Source organism: Sminthopsis crassicaudata, chromosome 4 (assembly GCF_048593235.1).
Source record: "Sminthopsis crassicaudata isolate SCR6 chromosome 4, ASM4859323v1, whole genome shotgun sequence".
Lineage (NCBI taxonomy): Eukaryota > Metazoa > Chordata > Mammalia > Dasyuromorphia > Dasyuridae > Sminthopsis > Sminthopsis crassicaudata.
In genome coordinates, this window is record NC_133620.1 from 194,203,520 (window position 1) to 194,225,067 (window position 21,548).

General features: G+C 36.8%; 1 protein-coding gene across 4 annotated transcripts in view; it reads left to right on the forward strand.

The window, feature by feature from the left end:
• Positions 1–21,548, forward strand: part of METTL24 (methyltransferase like 24) — a 204,697-nt gene that overhangs the window by 58,389 nt on the left and 124,760 nt on the right. For all 4 annotated transcript variants that reach the window (XM_074310118.1, XM_074310117.1, XM_074310120.1 and 1 more), the window contains exon 2: positions 17,563–17,658. In XM_074310118.1, the coding sequence (XP_074166219.1) occupies positions 17,563–17,658 (96 nt within the window). The remainder of the gene's footprint in view (positions 1–17,562; positions 17,659–21,548) is intronic.

Consider the following 21,548-nt stretch of genomic DNA (forward strand, 5'->3'; position numbering starts at 1 on the left):
TAGAATCTATTATGAATAATGTTCAGTGTAGAGTGAGCCAGTGGAGAGGGGAGAAGGTTGAAAGTATGTAAGTCAATCTACAAAACCTTATTAAGTATCAACTATATGTCAGGCACTGGTATTCTAGGGAAGGGGGATACAAACCCCCCCCCCCAAAAAGGGACAATCCCAGCTCTCAAAGAGATAACAAATGAAAATTATGAAAAATGCTCTGTTCCTCCTGTATTCTCTCCTTCCTCCTCTTTTGCTTTTCTTCTCTTTTTTTCTCCCCTTCCCTTTTATTTTCTTTATCTTTCTTCATCTAAATGAAAGATTCTTTTTTTTCTGAATTTGTTTTGATTTCTTATTTTTCAAGACATATATATGCATAATTTTTCAACAATGATCCTTGCAAAACCTTATGTTCCAAATTTCCCCCCCTTTCTCCCACCCCTTCCCTAGATGGCAAGCAATCTAATATATGTTAAACATGTTAAAATATATGTTAAATCCAATATATGTATACATATTTATACAATTATCATGTTGCACAAGAAAAATCAGACCAAAAAAGGAAAAAAAGAGAGAGAAAACAAAATGCAGGCAAACAGCAACACAAAGAGAGAAAATATTCTGATCCACACTTGGTTCCCACAGTTTTCTCTCTGGGTACAGGTGGCTTTCTTCATCACATGATCACTGGAACTGGCCTAAATCATCTCATTGTTGGAAAGAGCCACGTTCATCAGAATTGATCCTTATATTCTTACAGAACAATAATATTCCATAACATTTATATACCATAACTTATTTAGTCATTTTCCAATTGATGGGCATCTACTCAATTTCCAGTTTCTAGCTACTACAAAGAGGGCTGCCACATACAGGTCCCTTTCCCCTCCTCAGTATTTCTTTGGGATATAAGCCCAATAACAGCAATGCTGGGTCAAAGGGTATGCACAGTTTGATAACTTTTTGGGCATAGTTCCAAATTGCTCTCCAGAATGGCTGGATTCTTTCACAACTCCACCAACAATGTATCAGTGTCCCAGTTTTCCCACATCCCCTCCAACATTCGTCATTATCTTTTCCTGTCATTTTAGCCAATCTGAGCAGTATGTAGTGGTATCTCAGAGTTGTCTTAATTTGAATTTCTCTGACAAATAATGATTTAGAGCACCTTTTCATATGACTAGAAATGATTTTCATTGCTTCCTCTGAAAATTGACTATCCTTTGTGAAATGAAAATTGATATCCTTTGACTGAAAGATTCTTAAATTGTGGTCTATGATCTTATTTGAAAATGTTTTGATAACTTTATTTTACTATAATTGATTTCCTTTGTGAGCCCATCTGTTTTCTGCATTCAAGCATGTAATTCCTTCACTAGGCCATCAAAGGTCAAGGACAGTCACACACATTCACCATCCACAACCACTCACAACCACAGTGCTCTCATGTACAAGCACCCACCTTCCCTTTCTCACACACGTGAGTGGTGAGTGGGCTCATGAGTGAGCATTAAAGTGATGAATGGGCATGTGAGTGGGCATTAAAGTGCTGAGAGGGCACCAAGTGGGCACAATTGTGCACATGTGAGTTGGCTTGTGCTCTGACCACTTCACTTTCACGCACTTTTGTGCCCACTCCTATGCCCAAATTCTCTCTCGCACCCTTGCACACATATGTTCTCTCACAATTCTCTCTCGCGTGTGAGCACTGGCCCACTCTTACGCACTGGTGCACACCTGCACTGGTGAATACCCCCAGCACCAGAACAGACCTGCTTGCACACAATTGCACAAACCCACTCATGCACCCGCACTCTCCCACCCACTCTCCCGCACTGTCACTCACATATTCACACTATCACATTCCCATTCTCATGCGCATACTCACTCACCCTCACTCACTCAATTGCACTCTCACAAACTCTTGCTCATATCCTCGCAAGAGAATTCTGTAAATGTGCTCTCGCATGCAAACACACTCTTGCATTTAAACCAGTGGAGCACACTCCCACACACATTCTTACGCACTCCGGCACACCCAGGTACGTCTCGTACCCTCTCTCCCATTCAGTCTCTCTCCCACTCCCACACACACTCCCAGGAACGCCCTCACACTTTCTCAGACATCCTCACACATCTAGTACTCTCCCCTATGCACTCATATATTCATGCACTCTTCCACACTCTCGTGTACTCTTTCACACTCACTTGAATTTACGGTTGCACTCACACATTTTCCCACAGTTTTACACTCCCTTGCCACTCTTGCACTCTCGCATACACACACTCACGCACTCTTGCAATACATCGTTCACTCTCACACACCCTTGCGCTTTCAGACACATGTGCTCTCTCACATGCTCACACTCACTCTCACCTATTCTCACACACTCATTCTCACTCTCACTCACTCACCTACACCCACACACTCCCTGGCCACACTCACACATCTAGCATAGCTATTTCCTAATCCAATCTACAGAGGGAGTGTGATGTGGTAAAATATGTGTGGGATTTGAAGTCAGAAAGAACTGAACTTTAATCCTGCCTCAGAATGTGTAGCTCTAGGCAAGTCATTCATTTCTTTGGGACTCAGTGTACTCAACTGAAAAGAAAGGGAATTGGATTTGATTATTTGTAGGGTCTCTTTTAGCTCTAAAGATATCTCTCCCCCCCTCCATCTGCCTTTTGGCTACTGTTGCTGTTTAAGGATTTAGGCAGTCTTTCTCTTGCTACTTACTTTCACCATGGTCATTTGGCTTATAGGGGACTGGAAATCTGGATTTTTGCTGAATGGTAATTTACCACAAGTCACTAACTGAAGCTGTGAATTTAAAATGGACTGGTATTAAACCAATGGGGAGGTGTTAATCCCAATACCAGTTTTTTGGTGTCGAGTTTCTAAGAGAAGTCTGGTAATTTTGCAAATGCTAAGTGCAATGAAGAAGAGGAAGAAAGAGAGTAATAGGAGAGGAGAGAGTGTTTGTGTGAGACACACACCCAGAAATAAATCAAGTCCATTAGCTCCTTTTTCAAATTTACCAAATGCACACCCTTCCATTAGAGATAAAAACAAATAAAACTCCTCTTGTTTTTTCCTAGCCCTTGGTCAGTAAGCATTTATTAAGTACCTACTATATGACAAGCACTATGCTAAGCACTAACGATACAAAAAGGAGCAAAAAAAGTTGCTGTTCTCAAAGAACTCAAATCCAAAGCAGGAAGACAGCAAGCAAACTGATAGGAATAAACAACGGCATGCAGTATAAATAGAGAATAATTAACAGAGAAAGTCTAAAATTAAGCGGGGTTGGAGAAGGCATCCTGTAAAAGATGGGATTTTCCTTGGCATTTAAAGGGAGTCAGGGAAACCAGGAGGTAGAGTTGAGGAGGGAAAGCATTCTAGACACAGAGGACAGCCAGGGAAAAAATGCCTGGAGCAGAGAAGCAGAATGTCTTGTTGATGGACTAGCCTGGAGGCCGGGATCACTGGTTCTAGGAGTCCAGGGAGTAAGGCCGGATTCAGGTGTAAGAAGACTGGAAAGTTGGGGGTGGGACTTGGCCATATAGTAAAAAAAGTTCTTTCTCTTTCCTTTAAAGAGACCATATTAAATCTTGAAAAACACACACACACACAAAGATCTTTGGATATATATTATTCTAGATTATTTTTTAAGGATGAAAGATTTTTAAATCAGGGAGTATTAATAATATGGGGAGGTTTTTACTAATTGACCAGAACTTCCTAGATAATGCTTTATATTTTCTACTGATGGTAGCAAAAATGTCAATTTTTAATTATACTTTTAGCTTTTTTTGGGGGGGGCACCCTGAGTTATGTTTTGTTTTTACCCTGCAAATGAAATTCTTCTCTTCCACATAGAAAACTTGTTGATTCTGAATTGTCAATTAAGAAACAGAACTCACCCTCCCCCCACATATCCCCTTTCTTTCAAACTTGCAGGGAGAATGAGGGTCAAATGTAAGGCTTGGCTTGGCTTATATTCCATCCTTTTGTGTGTTCATTTTAAAATTTCTTATAAGTTTTTAGTGCCACTTTGAGTTAGACTTCATGATTTTTTTCTTGTCATAGTTGATTTAATTTCTAGTAATTTTAAATTCAGGCTTGCAGATTGCATAATGATTTAAAATCATCAAATTTTTAGGGGAAAGCATAATGCACTTTGGTCCAGATTACATTTTTGTGGGAAGCCTGTCTAGTCCAAATATTAATATTTGTTTATATTTAACAAAGCTGTTGAGCTAGGCAGGGTTGGAGGTAGGTAGTACAAGGCTCTAACCCTTACTTCATGCTCTCTGGCCATCTTCCTCATCCCCTTCCCACCTAAAGGGTAAGGTTTTTTTGGGTGGGGAAAGGGGGAAAGTGGGGAAGGGAAGACTGACTCTAAGGTGGGAAGAAAAGGTAGAAGGCAAGTTTCCAGGTTATAGGAGTTTAGCGTATTAAGCTGGAAATCTATGAGCTGATCTAATGTAGATGGCCATTTATAGGATCCTGATAGCTGAGCTATGGCCTTATCTTCCATGGAACAAGGTCTCCTTTCATATCAGTGGCTGATTATTTCCAAGCCATGTCATGATAGACATATAACCTCTCAATCCTCTTCCTGGTTCTTGGATCTTCTTTTTGTGTTGTCTTTAGCCATTAGGATGTAAATTCCTTGAAGGGAAGGGCTGTTTTTATTATTTGTATCCCCAGTGTATGAGACTATGCCTGGCACAGAGAAACCATTAATAAAAGATTTAGCATTAATTATGTATTCTATCTGAGAAAGCATCTTCAAGGACTTAGGATATCCTGGATATTGGGCTGACACTGTCTTTTTTCCTCCCAGGGTCACCACGACTAGAGAAGGAATCCACAGGGATTTGAATCAGTGCTAAGCATCCATAGCATAGAAACCAAGAAATTTATCAAGGAGGGGATGACTTCTGTGCAAGAACCCCAACATTACTGGGAGGAATTTTGAAAGTCAAGGATCTCCCTTTTTATGGAGATTTGGATGAAAGTTTTAAATTGTGTATCTATGGAGCCTTTTTATGAAATTTTGGCTTTGAGTTCCCACAATTAAATTTTTGGGGAGTGGGGAATCTGATTCCCAAGTGGGAAGGAAAGGTGAAAGGCAAGTTCCTCTCAGAACCAGGCTATGAATATTTGTTTAGTGAAATAAGAATATTAAGCTAAAAGTCTGTGAGCTGTTCTAGTATAGACATCCCAGGACTCTATGAGGCTTTAAATTGGAACAGAAAATGAATAAAACACTATTAGACAAAGCAAAGTAGTAGTGCAATGCCTGAAGATTGCATATTGACAGCTATTTAGGCAATTGTGTCCCCTCCAGATACCATTTTGTTCTTTATACTTTCATCAAAGAGTAATGTATTTGCTGGAGTTACTGTTTTCCAGCCACTAGATAGATATTCTAATTAGAGGTAAATTGCAACTAAATACATTTCTTTTACTTGATTTTTAAACTCCTTATATTCTCATTATGTTTAGTTTTCCCCCAAAGATCATTGTACATAGAATATTGTGAGCCTGCCATAGAAGTCCTCTCCCTAAATACATAATCAAAATACCGAGAAACTTGTGGGTTCTGCAGGTCATCAGTGATTATTTTCATTGTCCTATAGAGTATTGTTAGCTTCTGAGCATGGTATATAGTAGAAATAGGAAAGTTAATCTGGGAATATGTTGTTGTTCAGTCATTTTCACTCATGTATGACTCTTTATCATCCCATTTGGGGTTTTCTTGGCAGAGACTGGAGTGATTTGTCATTTCCTTCTCCAGCTCATTTTACAGTTGAGGAAACTGAGGTAAAGAGGATTAGGTAACTTGTTCAGAGTCATAGATTTGAAATCAAGAAAAGGAATCTTCCTAACTTCAAATCTGACCATTGGGTTTGGAGTCAGGAAGACCTGAATTCAAATCTGGCCTCAGATACTTTTTAATTGTATAACCTTGAGTGAGTCCTTGAACCTCTCAGTTTCCTCAACTGTAAAATGGGGATAAATGGCATGTACCTTCCAAAGTGATTGTGAGGATCAAATGAAATAATATTTGTAAAGCACTTAGTGCAGTACCTGTTATACTAGAACTATATAAATGCTTATTGTCATCATCATCATCTTATTACTAAAAACAATGTAATTTCACCTTCAAGTATTTATTGGAACTATATAAATACTTATTGTTATTATTATCATCATCATCTTATTACTACAATGTAATTTCACCTTCAGGTATTTCCAGTGATCAAGTGAAGATAATTTCTATCCTGCAGACTAAACAGACATAAAATCTTTGGGTCATAAACTTAGAGCTTCTTTTCAAGCTGGACTTTACAATCCATCTAATCCATTTTACAAATGAGGAAACTGAGGAACAGATCATTTAAAAGGTTTGCTCAAGGACACACATCCAATAAATGGAAGAGCTTGGATTTGACTCCCAGTACTTCAAATGGATGTTTGAGAAAACACAAAGGAGTTTTCATGTCAGTCTACTTCTGGAATTCTTACCTAGAAATACTTCCATACAAAGACTATTTTTATCTTGAAACAACTAGACAAACAAAACAAACTGATGACTCCGAAGAGGCATGCTGTGCTTTGACTTTGTATAAAAAGCTTATGTTTCCACTCTGAGTTCTGCAAAGAGTTTGATCCTGGGGAACATAACCCAGTTCTACAAAGAGCCATTATCTTTCTTTGATTTATTTATTTGAATTGCCTACCTCTGCAGTTAATTTAGGAACATTACTAATATAGCTTATTTAGCTAGGTCTAGATTTCCCCAAATGTCAGTAATGAGGTCCCAGTTACTACAAGGTACTTGAAGTAGCAATGCAAATGGATGAGGCAAACTTATCAAAAGAACCTGGGAGGATATGATTCCTAGAAGCTTGTAAACATGTAAAAAAACACAAAAGCATTTTGATAGAGTCCTCCTTTGATGGCAATTAAACCTATTGTTGCTCTGAGGTTAACATTTTAATATTCTGATAGATCTTGAACTTTCTTTTTTAGACTTGTAGCATCTTGTTTGGACCTTCCCTAAAAGGAAAATACCGTGGGATTGCTGAAAAATATTGTTCAGCTGTGTGTGAGTCTTTGTGACCCCATTTGGGGTTTTCTTGGTAAAGATACTAGAGTGGTTTGCTACTACCTTCTCCATCTCATTTTACAGATGAGGAAACTGAGGCAAATGGAGTTAAATAACTTCCCTGGAGTTATACAATTGTTAAGTGTTTAAAATCAGATTTGAACTCTGGTCCTCCTGACTCTTCCCCTGGTCCCATAATATTTTTATAGTCTTTTCATACTTTATGCTCTTCTATGCTTTCTATGATTTATGAACTGGTCTTCTTGCTACTCATTTTTTTCATTTTCCAACTCCATGTATTTACAATAATTCTCTCCCATCTCTTGAACCAAATGACTTCTAGAACCCAGGGATTCTATCAAGATTCAGTTCAAATATTCTTCTGCAGGAGGCCTTTCCCAGTTTCTCTTGCTGTTATTATTGGATCTCTTAGTTAACTTTCCATTTATACTATTTATTGTCTCTCTCTCTCTAGATATAATATCTAGTTATTTGTATAATATCTTTCCCATTAGATGCCTTGAGGACAAGGGTCCAAGTTTTGTCTTTCTATTCTAGTGATGGTATCTGGCATGTGATAAATTCTTCTTCTTTTTTTTTTTTTCTTGAGAGGCAATTGAGGTTGTCCAGGGCCATGTAGCTAATAAGTGTTAAGTGTCTGAGGCAATATTTGAACTCTGGTCCTCTTGACTCCAGGGCCGCTGATCTATCTGGCTGCACCCATATGATAAATTCTTAATAAATTCTTGCTAACTACCTATCTACCTATGTCATGTGTTTCTGCAAGAAATCTGTTGGTATAATGGTCACTGCCATCTTTTTAAGTGAAAAGTCCAATGAGTAGCCTTCTTATTTATTTATTTATTTAATATATATTTTTATTTTTGCTTTTTTATTTTGCTTCTTTAGATCTTTTTTTTTTAATATCAGAATTAGTTCCAGACATATTTTTCACCCAATCCTGTCATTTGAACAGTATCCAAGTTACATGTCCTATATGTGATGTGGCCAGGATGACATGACAATTGCCTAATGGAAAAACAACATCAATTTGCCATTTTCTTACCCAGCTCATTTGACAGATGAGGAAACTGAGGTCAACAAGATTAAGTGACTTTCCCATAGTCACACAACTAGGAGGTATCTGAGGCTGGATTTGAACTCAGGAAGATGAGTTTTCCTAACCCAATAGTGTGCCACCTTAGCTGTCCTAGTCAAATGCTCTTCTTTAAAACATTGTACCTTTAATTTAACACAATTGAAGAACTTAAAAGACTTATTATGTAAAAGCTAACTGGGGATCCTCATCAGGAAGATAAGGTTGAAGGATGAGTTCTCATGGACAACTCAGAGAAGATGGAAAATATCTCCAGGACCCAGGTACTTGTGGATCCACTCAGCTTGTATAGTGGATAATTTGACAGCACTTGCCACTGATCACTCTTTTGTATTGGCCCTATAAAAGCAAGCTGAGAAATGGGGAGATCTATGGTCAGAGAAAGAACTACTGCAAAGCTAAGAATGAACTGGGAGCCTACTTCCATAGAACCTTCTCCTCTGTCCCCAAAACTGATTAAGAGGCTGTCATGCACTAATACATTGTTGGTGGAGTTGTGAATGGAACCAGCCATTCTGGAGAGCAATTTGGAACTATGCTAAAAAATTATCAAACTGTACATATCCTTTGACCCAGCTGTTACTACTGGGCTTATATCCCAAAGAGATCTTAAAGAAAGGGACCCACATTTGCAAAAATGTTTGTGGCAGCCCTTTGTGTAGTGGCAGGAAATTGGAAACTACATGGATGCCCATCAATTGGAGAATGGCTGAATAAATTGTGGTATATGAATATTATGGAATATTATTGTTCTATAAGAAATGACCAACAGGATGATTTCAGAGAGTCTTGGAGAGACTTACATGAACTGATGCTGAGTGAAATGAGCAGGACCAGGAAATCATTGTACATGACTCATCTCACTCATTGTTGTTATTTGTTTGCATTTTGTTTTCTTACTCATCTACTTTCCTTTTTGATCTGATTTTTCTTGTGCAGCAAGAGAATTATGTAAATATTTATACATATTGGATTTAACATATATTTTAACATGTATAACATATACTGGATTGCTTGCCATCTAGGGGAGGGAATGAGGAGAAAGAGGGGAAAATCTGAAAAACAAGGTCAATGAAATTGAAAAATTATCTGTGCATATGTTTTGAAAATAAAAAGCTCTGAAAAAAAAGAGACTATGTCATGTACATGCTCATATTTGAAGGGCCTGAGAAATGGCAACAAGGGGCAGTGGCAGTCTCTCAAACAAGTGATTCCTGGTAAGAAAAGAATCACATCCTTCATTCTGCTGTAGAGAAAAGGGGGAGATTTCCTTGACAATTCTTTGAGCTCTTGGAGAATTTAGGAGTCCAGCTTTCTAGGGAGGAGGAAAAGAAGGAGGAAGAGGAAAAGAATTCAATTAGTGCCAGACTCTTGGAATTGAGAAAACTCCAGAACATAGCCTTCTAGAGAAAGAAGGAGTTCTTGGAGAAAGCCAACCTCTTGGAGAGAAGATTGAATATATAGTCTTGATGTTGGAATAGGAAAGGATTAAACCATGAGAGAGAGAGAGTAGTAAAGACATGGAGTTTGAACTTTATTATCTTAATTTCTATGGAAGCGTTTGATGGAAAGGCAGTTGCTTCTTTCATCATCCCAAATTTGTTTATCTTCCTTAGGGAATCAAAGCTCTTAAGGTAGAACTATAAAGCTAGAAATATATATATATATATATATATATACACACACACACATATGTATATATATATACATACATATATATAAATACGTATATATACATATATATTTTTTTTTTCTGGTGTAAAAGTAGGTCTCACTCAAGAGTGGAGGAGAAGGGAGCTTCCTTATTAAGTGCCCCAAATTCATTTCCTTTTAAGGGGACTTCAAGACCTTAGACTAGTATAATAAGGCTTTGTAGGATGGTTACCTAGGACTCACTGGAAAGAGAAGGACAATTGCATAATTTGTTATATATTTCTAGGACAAAAGCTGTCCTTAATTTGATATGTGCTGTTACTTAAAATGCTTGCATGAGAACTAGAGACACTTTAATCCACATCATCCATAGTTTGAGATTACTTGCAAAAACTCTGAATGAGGCAAAATGAGCCATAGAGATTGAGTTTTGAGATATCTTTCGGATCAAACCCAGTCTATATAAACATAGAGCTTAGGATGCTGAGCTCTGGTTTACATATTTGCCAGCTCTTTTAAGATAGTGGAGTTTCTCTGGCTAGCTATGATATTGAACAGCTGGTTGAAAGAAGAAAATTGGAAAGTAAAGAGAAAACAGAAATTATGAAGAGAAACTTTTTTTCCCCCTGAGGTTTCTTCTTTTGAGCAGAAGGGGAAACAAAATTCATGAGGTTTGTTTTTTTTTTTTTTTTTTTTTTTTTTTCTCCCAAGATCTTGTGTCCAAAGCGTTTGCTCAACTCTTGGAGGGTGAGAAGAAAAATGAAAGAGATTAGGAACTTGGATGCTGAGATCACTGAATCCTATTCTAAACTATCCTACAAGTCTTAAGAAGGAAAAGAACATAATGACAGTGAACAGAACAGAATTCTGAGATCAGTGAAGCACCTTTTAAAAGTAAACCAAATAAGAATTAGCCACATAAAGGTTGCCGAGAAGGGAGACCTGTTCCCTAGACTAAAAGACAGCAGAAACCTTCTACCAGGTGTTGAAATAGCTGCTACCATGAATAATATTCTAGCTTCTGTGGATTCTAGAGAAACCATGATAAACTAATCCTTTAGCCCTAGTTTTAATGCTGCCCCACTGACATCCTAGATGCTATCTCAAACCCTCAGATTAATAAATGGAACTTTTGGCTTCATGGTGACTGACTCAGTTTGACAGATCACACTCTTGCCTTATCTTGAGTGCTTAAACCCTCATGACCTAGATCAGTCACCATGACAATAACCTTCAACTGTCACAGCTGAAACCCAGCATTGGACAAATAATTTAAGAAAATGTCAGCTTTCATAGGATTTAGGACTAGTTGGGACCTTCAAGATCAGATGGTCTGTTAACTCTTCATGCGTGCTTTCCTTTTCAGGGAAAGGATAAAAACTGAAAAGAAGATGTAGAATTTCTTTCCTTTTTTTTAAAAATTAATTTTATAATTATAAAATTTTTTGACAGTATATATGCATGAGTAATTTTTTTTATAACATTATTCCTTGTATTCATTATTCCAAATTTTCCCCTCCCTCCCTCTACTCTCTCCCCTAGATAACAGGCAAAGAAGATGTAGAATTTCAAATGAGAAAGTCCTAGGCAAGTTGAAACTGCTTGTTTTCCAAAAGAATGCATAACCTTATGCTTTCATCAAGCAAAGAGATGAGATAATATAGTGACTAAGAGGTGAACCAGTACTTGTATTTGTATTATTCCTTATCTTTGTATATCTAGCATTTAGGACAGTGCCTGACATATAGTAGGTGTTTAATAAATACTTACTAAGAAACTAATTAAAATAATAAAAAGAAAAATCCCTTTCTGGGTAGGCTGGAAAAATTCTAGAATCTTAAAGAGTTAGAAGATTCTTTATAGTTCATATAGTCCAACCTTCTCTTGAAAAAAATATCCTCTCTATACAATCCTATTGTTTTAAATCCTTTTACGGAGGCCATACATTCCACTTTTGGAAAGCTCTAATTGTAAGGAAGGTTTTTTCCTTATAAGGAGCTGAAATCTATTTGTCTATAACTTGCGCCAATTGCTTCTTACTTATCTTGTTCAAGAACTAATCCCTCATTTAGAATCCTTCAAATATTTGAAGACAATTTTTCTGGACTGGACCTCACTCAGATGAATCTCTGATAGTTTAGATTCAATACTGGAACAAAATGAGACACTCACTAGGTCATTTAATAGTTAATAAAAAGTGATTTCCTTAGCCGTGGCAGAAACAAATATTGAACAAAGACAGGTTTAGAATGTCACTAACCCCTTTATTGAGTTAGTATTACTAATAATTACTAACAAAATCATTAATTACTCAGAAACTGTCTTTCTCAAACCTTTTAAACATCACATAATAAAAGTATTAGGTAGTACAGCGCCAAGAATATAATTCATACATTTTACAGATGGAAAAACTAGTCTAATGAACTTAAGGTCATATGATGTAAGAAACAGAGTTGGGATTTGAACACAGGTCTTTTGACTTTGACTTAGTGTGCTTTATACTATATTATACTGTTTCTTGTAAGTTGGAAAAAATATTAATAATTACTGACATTTATGTAGTGTTTTATATGTGCCAGCCACTGTTCTAAGTACTTTAAAATATTATCCCATTTGAGCCTTACAACAACTCTGGGAGGCAGGTAGGTGCTAATATTATCCCTATTTTACAGATGAGGAAACTGAGGCAACAGAGGTAAATTGACTTGCCTGGAGTCACACAGCTACTAAGTAAATGTCTGAGGTTGTATCTGAATTCAGGAAGATATCTGTTTTCCTGACTCCAGATTCAGTATTCATTTTTCCATCTAGCTAGTACCTAACCATTTCTTTATTTCTTTTCCTTTTTTTTTCCTTGCTGGAGGAAGAGAAAATTGTTTTACAGGTGTATCCCAATTTATAAACACAACTTTATTTTTTTTAGTTGAACATCCTATTTCTATTTATTTCTTTTTACTTTTTTAAAAAATAAGAAAAAAGAAATACAAAACAGAATAGAATATCACCAGCAGAACATCAGAGAGGATTCAAAATATATAATAGTAAACACCAGTTTAAGAAAGTATATGTATTAGTGGAAGAAATTATATTCATGAGTGTTCATTTTTTACTTCCTTGTAAATTTTCTTTTGTTCTCTGTTGCACATATTTTAAATTTTATTCTTTTTTCCCTTTTCATCTTCCCACCCCCATGCAGTATATAGTTAAGAAAGGATATATTTATATATACATATGTAGATATTTACATATACATATCCCAACACATACACACACATCTTTCCTTTCCCTACTGACCCTTTGCTTTAATTCTGCTCCTAACTTGCCTTGCTATTATTTAACCTTCTCCCACCATGAATCCCTCTCTTATTTTCTTTCCTCACCCTTTGCTTTCCTGTCTGCCCATTCCTTCCCTCTTCTTTCTTTACAGATTTTGGAGCGTGCTCTATCCTTCATAGTATAGTATATAGTGTTGCCTATTTAATCCATTCCTGATGTGAGCAGGTTTTCAGAACTACAAACCCTCCTCCCCTTTCTAATGCTTTTGTGTCTATTCTTGTACTCCAATTCATTTGTATGACAAAATTACAATTTTTACCTTAACTGTGCCTCAATCTTTCTCTTGAGCTGTTGTATTGTTGATGTCGATCTTTAAACATATGCTATAAATTTCCCATGGGGAAAAAAAAAGACATAAACAATTTGTGTTGAGTTCCTTGAAACTGATCTTTGACATTGGCTCTTATGTTTCTAATAAGTTCAGGTTTGGTTGATAGAAAGTCCTGAAATCTGCAAGTTCATTGAATATCCATTTTTTTCATTCAATATTATAGATAATTTTGCTGGATATGATATTTTCGGCCATAGGACTAGTTCTTTTGACTATTGGTGGATGATTCCAGGACCTGCGGTCTTTTATTGTGCCTGCTGATAAATCCTTTTGAAAGCAGAAAAGCAGGAATCTAGTGATAGAATAGAAAGAATTGGAATAGATCCTCTAGCATGAGGAATTGTTTGTGCTTTCAAATGTATTTTCCTATAAAAAAAACTGTTATAAATGATGATAACCCTCCCCCAAATAATCCTATTTAAGCTATTATCTAGTTGCACTATAATAAAACTAATCATTGGCTTGAACTGGGAGTCTCTGATCCAATTAATGGGGAAAGGGAAGATGAAGGGGGAATGAAATTTACAGAACTCTATAAGAAAGAAATGTGGACACTCAGCAATTCCCATTCACTTGAGCTGCAGAGAAACACTTTTCCCCATTAGTTATATTTGAAGACACAAACAATACTTACAGACTTTCTGGAACTTGGGATATTGGAGACTGGCGATATGGTGGTTTTTGCAAGAAGACAGGTCCCTTATTTTGATTTCCAGCACTGTCCTTATGTGACTTTGGACAAGTCAACTAGCTTCTATATTTCTCAGTTTATTCATTTGCAAAATGGGAGGGTTAAATTATATCCATAGCATCAAACTCAAATAAAAACAGGGCTACTAAACATATATAAAAATCCCTAAGAGTCAGGGATTTTAAATTAATTTAGTTTAAAAGTGTAATGTTATTTACATTTTATTGTATTTTTATTTATTTCATTAAATAATTTTCAATTACCTTTTAATTTGTTTCAGGCTGCATTCTGTGTATTAGATACCTTTGGCAATAGAAAGATTCCAAAAAATTATGATCATAGACTTCAATCCATAGAAACAATTGCTGTATCAGGAGTTTCATTCACAGATTCATTTTATATTTGAGTATATGTTTTGTGTTTCATATTAGCTTTAAATTTCTGGAGCAGACTATGTAATTTGTAATGCCTTGGACATAATAGGGATTCAATAAATATATATTTTAAACCAATTTCCCTGAAGCCTTGAGATTATCTAGGATTGAATGTACATGTATGCCCAGGGAGATCCTGCATGTATGTTTCTGTTCACCCTGAGGACATACATTTCTGAGCTGGGCTTGGGGAGAGAAGAAGAGCCTATCTCAGCCAATTACAATCTATTTCTGGGCCAAATTTGGAATAGATAAGGCCCTGGGGTAATGGAATTAAATGATGCTCCATCCAAAAATAATGAAATGATATTTGTAATTGCAATTGATAATGCAAAATGGAACTTTGGGTTCCCACAAACCCGTGACCCTGGGGCAGCTTTCCTTTTTGGCTTTCACATGAAATCACCTCAACTCTCTAATTGTTCACTAAGTCATTTTTTTCCACTGTCTCTGGCTCTTCATGACCCCATTTGGGTTTTTTTTTTGTTTGTTTCTTTTTTTGTTTTGTTTTTGTTTTTGATAAAAAAAAAACTGGACTGATTTGCCATTTCCTCCTTTAGCTCATTTTACAAATGAGGATATTGAGGCAAACAAAGCTAAGTGAATTGCCTACAGTCACAAAGCCAGTAAATGACTGCTTTTTCTGATTCCAGGTCTGGCACTCTATCCACTTTACCACCTAACTGCAGGAATTAGCAAATCACAATGGGAAACTTGCAAGCCTGTGGTAGCAACAGGCTTGGAAATCTTCCAGGAAAAAGATCTAGTGGGGTCCTACCCCTCATCTACATTCATAAGTAATGTTACTTTAGAAGCATTCCTGAGGTGTGGGATGTTTCCAGCTCTCTTCCTACCCACCCAGAAAAGGATCTCCTGCTGGTTTAATCAATTCACAGATATTTATTAAACACATATAGTGTTGCAGTGGAAATTCAAAAACAAGCAATAATATGAATACTTGTTTGCCTCTTTAAAATATACTATGTCATATTTCATCTTTTATATTTTATCTTTTAAATTTTTTATTGCTCTCTTTTATTTTTATCTCTCCCATTGCCTCCTATATTTCTCCCTGCCCTAGAGAGCCATCCCATATTATAAACCTATTTTTTAAAAGAAAAAGTGGAAAAGTCAGCAAAAGCAATAAATATATCAAATAAATATGACAACATGTACAATTCACAAAATTTGTGGATATCCCCTCTCTCTATAAAGGAATTGAGGGAGGTCTCTTCTCATATCTCTCCTTTAAGCATGCTTGTTCATTTTAATTTTGCTACATTCATTCACAACAATTACTCGTTTATTTACTTGTGGGGATTGGACTGGGGCTATATTGTTTTGGAAGAATAGCAGCCTCAGCTTTCCCATTTCAACTGCTGTGTCTTCAGTTTTTATCTATTTTCTGAAAGGGGATAGTCACTTGAAGAACTGATAGCTTTTCAGAAATTATGAACATCTGGTGGTAGGTAAAGCCTAAGCTTTATAATATAGGGAGGGAAATGGAGCTGTCCACCGAGGTGCATTTTCTCTCTCATGAAGATAAAAATCCAGAGTGAGAATGATGTATGGGAGATGTGCAACTGCCCCTTGGATGCCCCAGATTTTTTAAGTTTAGCTTCAGAGACCCATGGAGATAAAGGATTGCTTTCTGCCGGTATTATAGAATACCTTTGTGTAATACATAGTGAGAGATAAGAAAGATTTTGATGGGTTTAGTGGAATTTATCTTTGATTAGAAGTGAATTACATTTCAGACTGCTCTGGTGCTTGACATTCACATGAACCACATGGTGACTCAACTCTCTCACGTTCTAGTTCTCTGTGGTAGCCAAGGATTCAAAGAAAAGAAGGCTGAAGCAATACATTTGCTTCTTTTCTGAGTGTTGGAAGCCAATTTGCTTCATTCCTCTCTAATGTTTTTTCTTGTGGCAGCTAGATGGTGCAGTGGATAGAATCTGCCAAATCCAGCCTCAGATACCGGGTGATCCTCCTGAGCAAGTCTCTTAACCTTGTTTGCCTCAATTTCTTCATCTGTAAAAGGAGCTAGAGAAGTAAATGGCGAACCACTCCAGTATCTTTGCCAAGAAAACCCCAAATGGAGTCATAAAAAGTTGCATAGTAACCACAAACTTATTTTTTTATTGTCATTCTCCCAAACAGGCATTTGAGAGAACTCAAATAATTTTTTCTCTTTGCAATGTTTTATGTTCTTTCTGAAGCTATCAATCTTTTTACTACATCTTAACCTCAGTATGTCCAAAAGGGAGCTCATTTTTTATTCTAGATCTCCTTGCTTCCCCCCATTCCTACTCCAAATTACCCATTACTGTGGAAAGCAACACCATCCTCCAAATCTATCAGACTCACAATATAGTTACTATTTTTGATTCCTCACTTTCTCTTATCTCCCATAACCAACCTGCTGCCAAGGCCTGCCAATTCCACTTTTACAGCATCTCTCAAATACTTCCCTTTCTGCCTTCTGACAATACTGCCATCACTGTCATGTATGTCCTCATCATCTTTCAACTCATTTGGCCATAACCCTACTTTAGGTTCACGTACGTCTTTCCTCAACAATATCCTTTTAGAGGGACACTGGTGGTTCCCGAGTTTTTCTCTACTCTTAATCCATCCGTGGCCTTATCCGTTGCTTTCCATTGAGAATGACTTTTTCTTTTATTCTTTTATACTCTATGTATCTTCTATGTGTCTTGATATGTATGTATTTTCTCTTCCATTAGAGTGTAGGCTCTCTGAGAGCAAGGACTAAATAATTGTTTTTGCCTTTATTTATATCCCTACAGCTTAGCATAATGCCTGACCCATAGAAAGCACTTCTTCCATGATTGCTAGCTGATTGACTGACTTTTCTGTTATAGATCCGTTGGCATATTGATCTCCAGCCCTGGGCAAGTCCAACTCAGTCCCTGAATGAAGAAGCTATGAGGTTCCTGAACTATATCAGCACTACTCAGGTTGGATTTTAAGTTTTTATGTATATCTAAGCTAGTGTAAATAGATATGAAAGATATGGTTGTCCTTTCTCCTCATGGGGGGAAAATGATGAGAAGTGGAGGATCTCAGTGATATCTAAGAGCTGAGAGCAACATTTGGTAGAGATTTAGATTTTGATTTGTAGGGCTGGGCTGCTTACATATAGGATGTCTAGGACAAGTAGATAAGTCTCTTTATTTAGTAAAAACTAACATTTATATAGGCTTACTATATGCCAAACATTGAACTAAGCACTTTACAATTATTTCATTTGACTTTTACAACTACCCTGCAAAGTAGATATTATTATTATCCCCATTTTACAGATAAGTAAAACTAAGGTAACTAGATGAACACAGCTAGAAGTGTCTGAGGTCACATTTGAACTCAGTGTGATTCCAGGCCTGGTGCTCCGTCCATTGTGCCATCTTCTGGGTTTGATGTCAAAGGGATTGATTATCAGTTCCAGGTTTATCACTAATCTGTGTGATACTGGGCAAGTAACTTCATCTCTTGCAGTCTGTTGTCTCATTTGTGAATTAAGTGAGTTACATTAGTGACCCTTGAGGTCTCTTCTAGTCCTAAATCTATGATTCTTCAAGAAATGATATCCTTTAGCATTTAATGAAAAACTTTGAAAAATTGCATTGAAAATCATTTGATAGAGAGATGATCATAGAAATAACCAGTAAAGGGACAAAGAATAAAGACCTTTTAGACTTAAGCCCCTGCTACATTTGGAGAGATCTGTTTGTTCTTACATCTCTGCCACAGCCTTTCTTGGCAGAATTAAATGTGTTAGCTGGGTCCTGTGGTTATAAGAGTGAATAGAAAATGAAGGCACATAGTCGCTCAAGCTTTCACATTCTAAATCATTAGAGAGAATAAGCTTTTATGCAGTAACTTAACAAACTCTGGCAGTTTTTGCACAACTCTTCTGGTAGGGTCGCTGACCTGATGGGGGAGGAAGGGATATCAATTATAGACAGTAGATGATTCTTGACAGGTCAGTCAGGAGGTTCCATTTTCAGAATTGCTTGACTCCAAGAGACATAAGTGAAATAAGAGCCCAAGAGAAACTTAAACACTGAACAAAGAGCTTGGGCTGAGTTAGAAACTGACAAGCTAACTACCAGTAATTTAGGAATTTAGGATTATCACAACAAATTTAACTATATTTCTATCTTAGATGTATGCACAAGACTTAACTTGTGCATATTACAATGGAGAGAACACAGCCTTTAGAAGCAGAATACCAGGATTTAAATCTCATTAAATCTCGTGATGATTGCTACTTGTGTGACTTTGGGCAAATTCCCTCATTTTTCTGGATTTCAGCTTCCTTCTCTGTAACATAGGGGTGGCCTTTTTCTGTCTTCTAGATATACTTTTATACTTGATAATCTCAACTGCTTTAAGAGATTCAGTTATCTGGAATCTAGCTACAATATTCTTTGGAATTTTCATTTTAGGGCCTCTTTTAGAGGGTGATTGGTGGATTCTTTCAATGTCTATTTTACTCTCTCTCTAGGATAACAGGGCAGTAGTTGTGTTGGAGGTCTCACAGCTAGCCTGCTGAATCAGGGCAGAGTAGCCAATGCTGCTTTATTTTGGCAAAGAAACTTCTACTACATTCCCTCTCTGCCCTGAGCCTCCCTGTGCTGCATCCATGCCGGGCCCTGTTCCCTACTGCCCAATTGAGACAGACCTTGCCTGAAGTCCTTTCAAGATATCTTATGCTAGAAATTTGTTACACTTAAAATATTTGCGGGTTCTGTCACTCCAAAATACGTTCAGAGGCTTGATCGAGTGTTTATTCTGAGGGAAGTCAGGAAGAGCTCAGGCAAAGTCCTCAGTCAGAAGTCATTCATTCACTTCCCTCTCCAAGTCCACATAATTCTCAAATTTCCCTAATACAATTGATGGTACCACCATCTTTATATTAATTTAGACTCATACTTCCTCAGTGCCTTTCTCCAATTCTTTATCATTCCACATATCCAATTAATTGCCAGATCTCATTGTTGGTTTCTCTGCAACCATGGTATAGAATAGAAATTTTTAGTAATTTCAAATGAAAAGGGGCCCCCTAAATTGTATGCAAGGATATCAAGAAGTCTCATATTGGCTTAGAAAACCGTAACTTGAAATCATTTATGTCTATTGAATATTTACTTATTTTGTTAATTATTTCCCAATTATATTTTAATCTGATTCAAGCCTTCCTCAGGAAAGCTATGGGCCATATATTGCCTGCTGGTACTGTGTCTGGCACGTTTGTTCTACCACATCTGTACTAAATATCCCATTCTCTTCAGTCATATAACCATCAGTGTAATTCAGGACCCTATCATCTCTCTCCTAGATTACTCAAATCATTTTAAAAATTAATCTCTCTGCCACAAACACTCCCTGTTCCAATCCATTCTCCATAGTCTCCAAATTTATTTTCTTAAAGTGCTGGTAAGATGATGAATAAACTCAAATAAACTCCTGTGACTGTCTCTAAGCTCCAGGAGCAAATATAAACTCCTTTGATATTCAAATATCCTTCCACACACAGTCTACAATCCAGCTATTCTGGCTTACTTGCTGCTCCTCATGCACACTACCTTATCTCTCATGTCCCTGTCTTAGCACTGGCTGTTTAGAGCCTCAAATACTGTCCCTCCTTTGGTTTTATAATCTTTTGGTTCCTTCAAAATTGAGCTAAAAAATCCCTCTCTATAAAAGGCCTTTCTTGGTTCCTGAAGCCTTCTCCTTGTGCTTTCTCTGCTTAAGTTACCTTTTATCATATTTACTTCATATATTGTTCTTATTGAATCATTTCAGTCATGTCTGACTCCAGTGACCTAATTTGGGGTTTTCTTGGCAAAGATACTGGAGTAGTATACCATTTCTTCTTCAGCTTATTTTCCTGATGAGGGAACTGAGGCAAACAGGGTTAAGTGACTCATCCACAGCTAAGTGTCTGAGACTGTATTTGAACTTGGGAAGATGAGTCTTTCTGATGCTAAGCCCAGTGCACTAGCCATTGTATCACCTAACTGTCCTTTGCTTCATATGTATTTACATTTTTTAGTCTCCCATTAGAACGTAAACTCTTTGAGGTTAGGAACTCCTTTTTATTTTTACCTTGCTTTTCTTTTTATTCCCATTGCTTAGCACAATGCTTGGCACATAATTGGATCCACAAATGTTTATTGAATGATTGTTGGATTGAAGAATTTGGGATGGTTGGACTCTGAGGATCTTTCTAGTGCTGTGGTCCAATTTACTCCTTCTGGAGCAGTCTCCACTTCTATAGTCCCAGTTTTAGTGAAGCAAAGAAGTCCATTTACTACTCAGGAGAGGAAATCTAGAATTATACAAGAGAGTTCTTAATTTCAATCTGTAGGGCACCATGAGTTCACCAAACCTCTTAAATGTAAGGAGACAGATTAAAATGTAATTGGGAATTATTTTAAAGAATAAAGATACAATAAAACATAGATAAGTTGATAAGTGGCTTTCAAGTCAATATGCAAATGCAGGGATCTCTGTATGTATAGTTTAGTGTTCCTCATTTCTGAGTTTGAAACCACTGTTCTAAATGTTCTAGAGGAGCAGCTTAATGAAAGGGGTATCCTTTCCTCTTCTCATATAACATAATCAGAAAATCATCATAACTTTAATCTTTTTTTTCCTTTCAGAGAGGAAGTAAAAACTTCCTGAATTAGGCATTTAATTATGAGTAATGGGATGATAAATGAATCCTTCTACAGAATTTCAATTTAGCTTTAGCAACAAGTTGTTGGATACTTGGACTTGAAAGTTATTTCTGTATTTTAATTAGAATTGTTTAATCTCTCCATGGTGCTGTCATTTTATC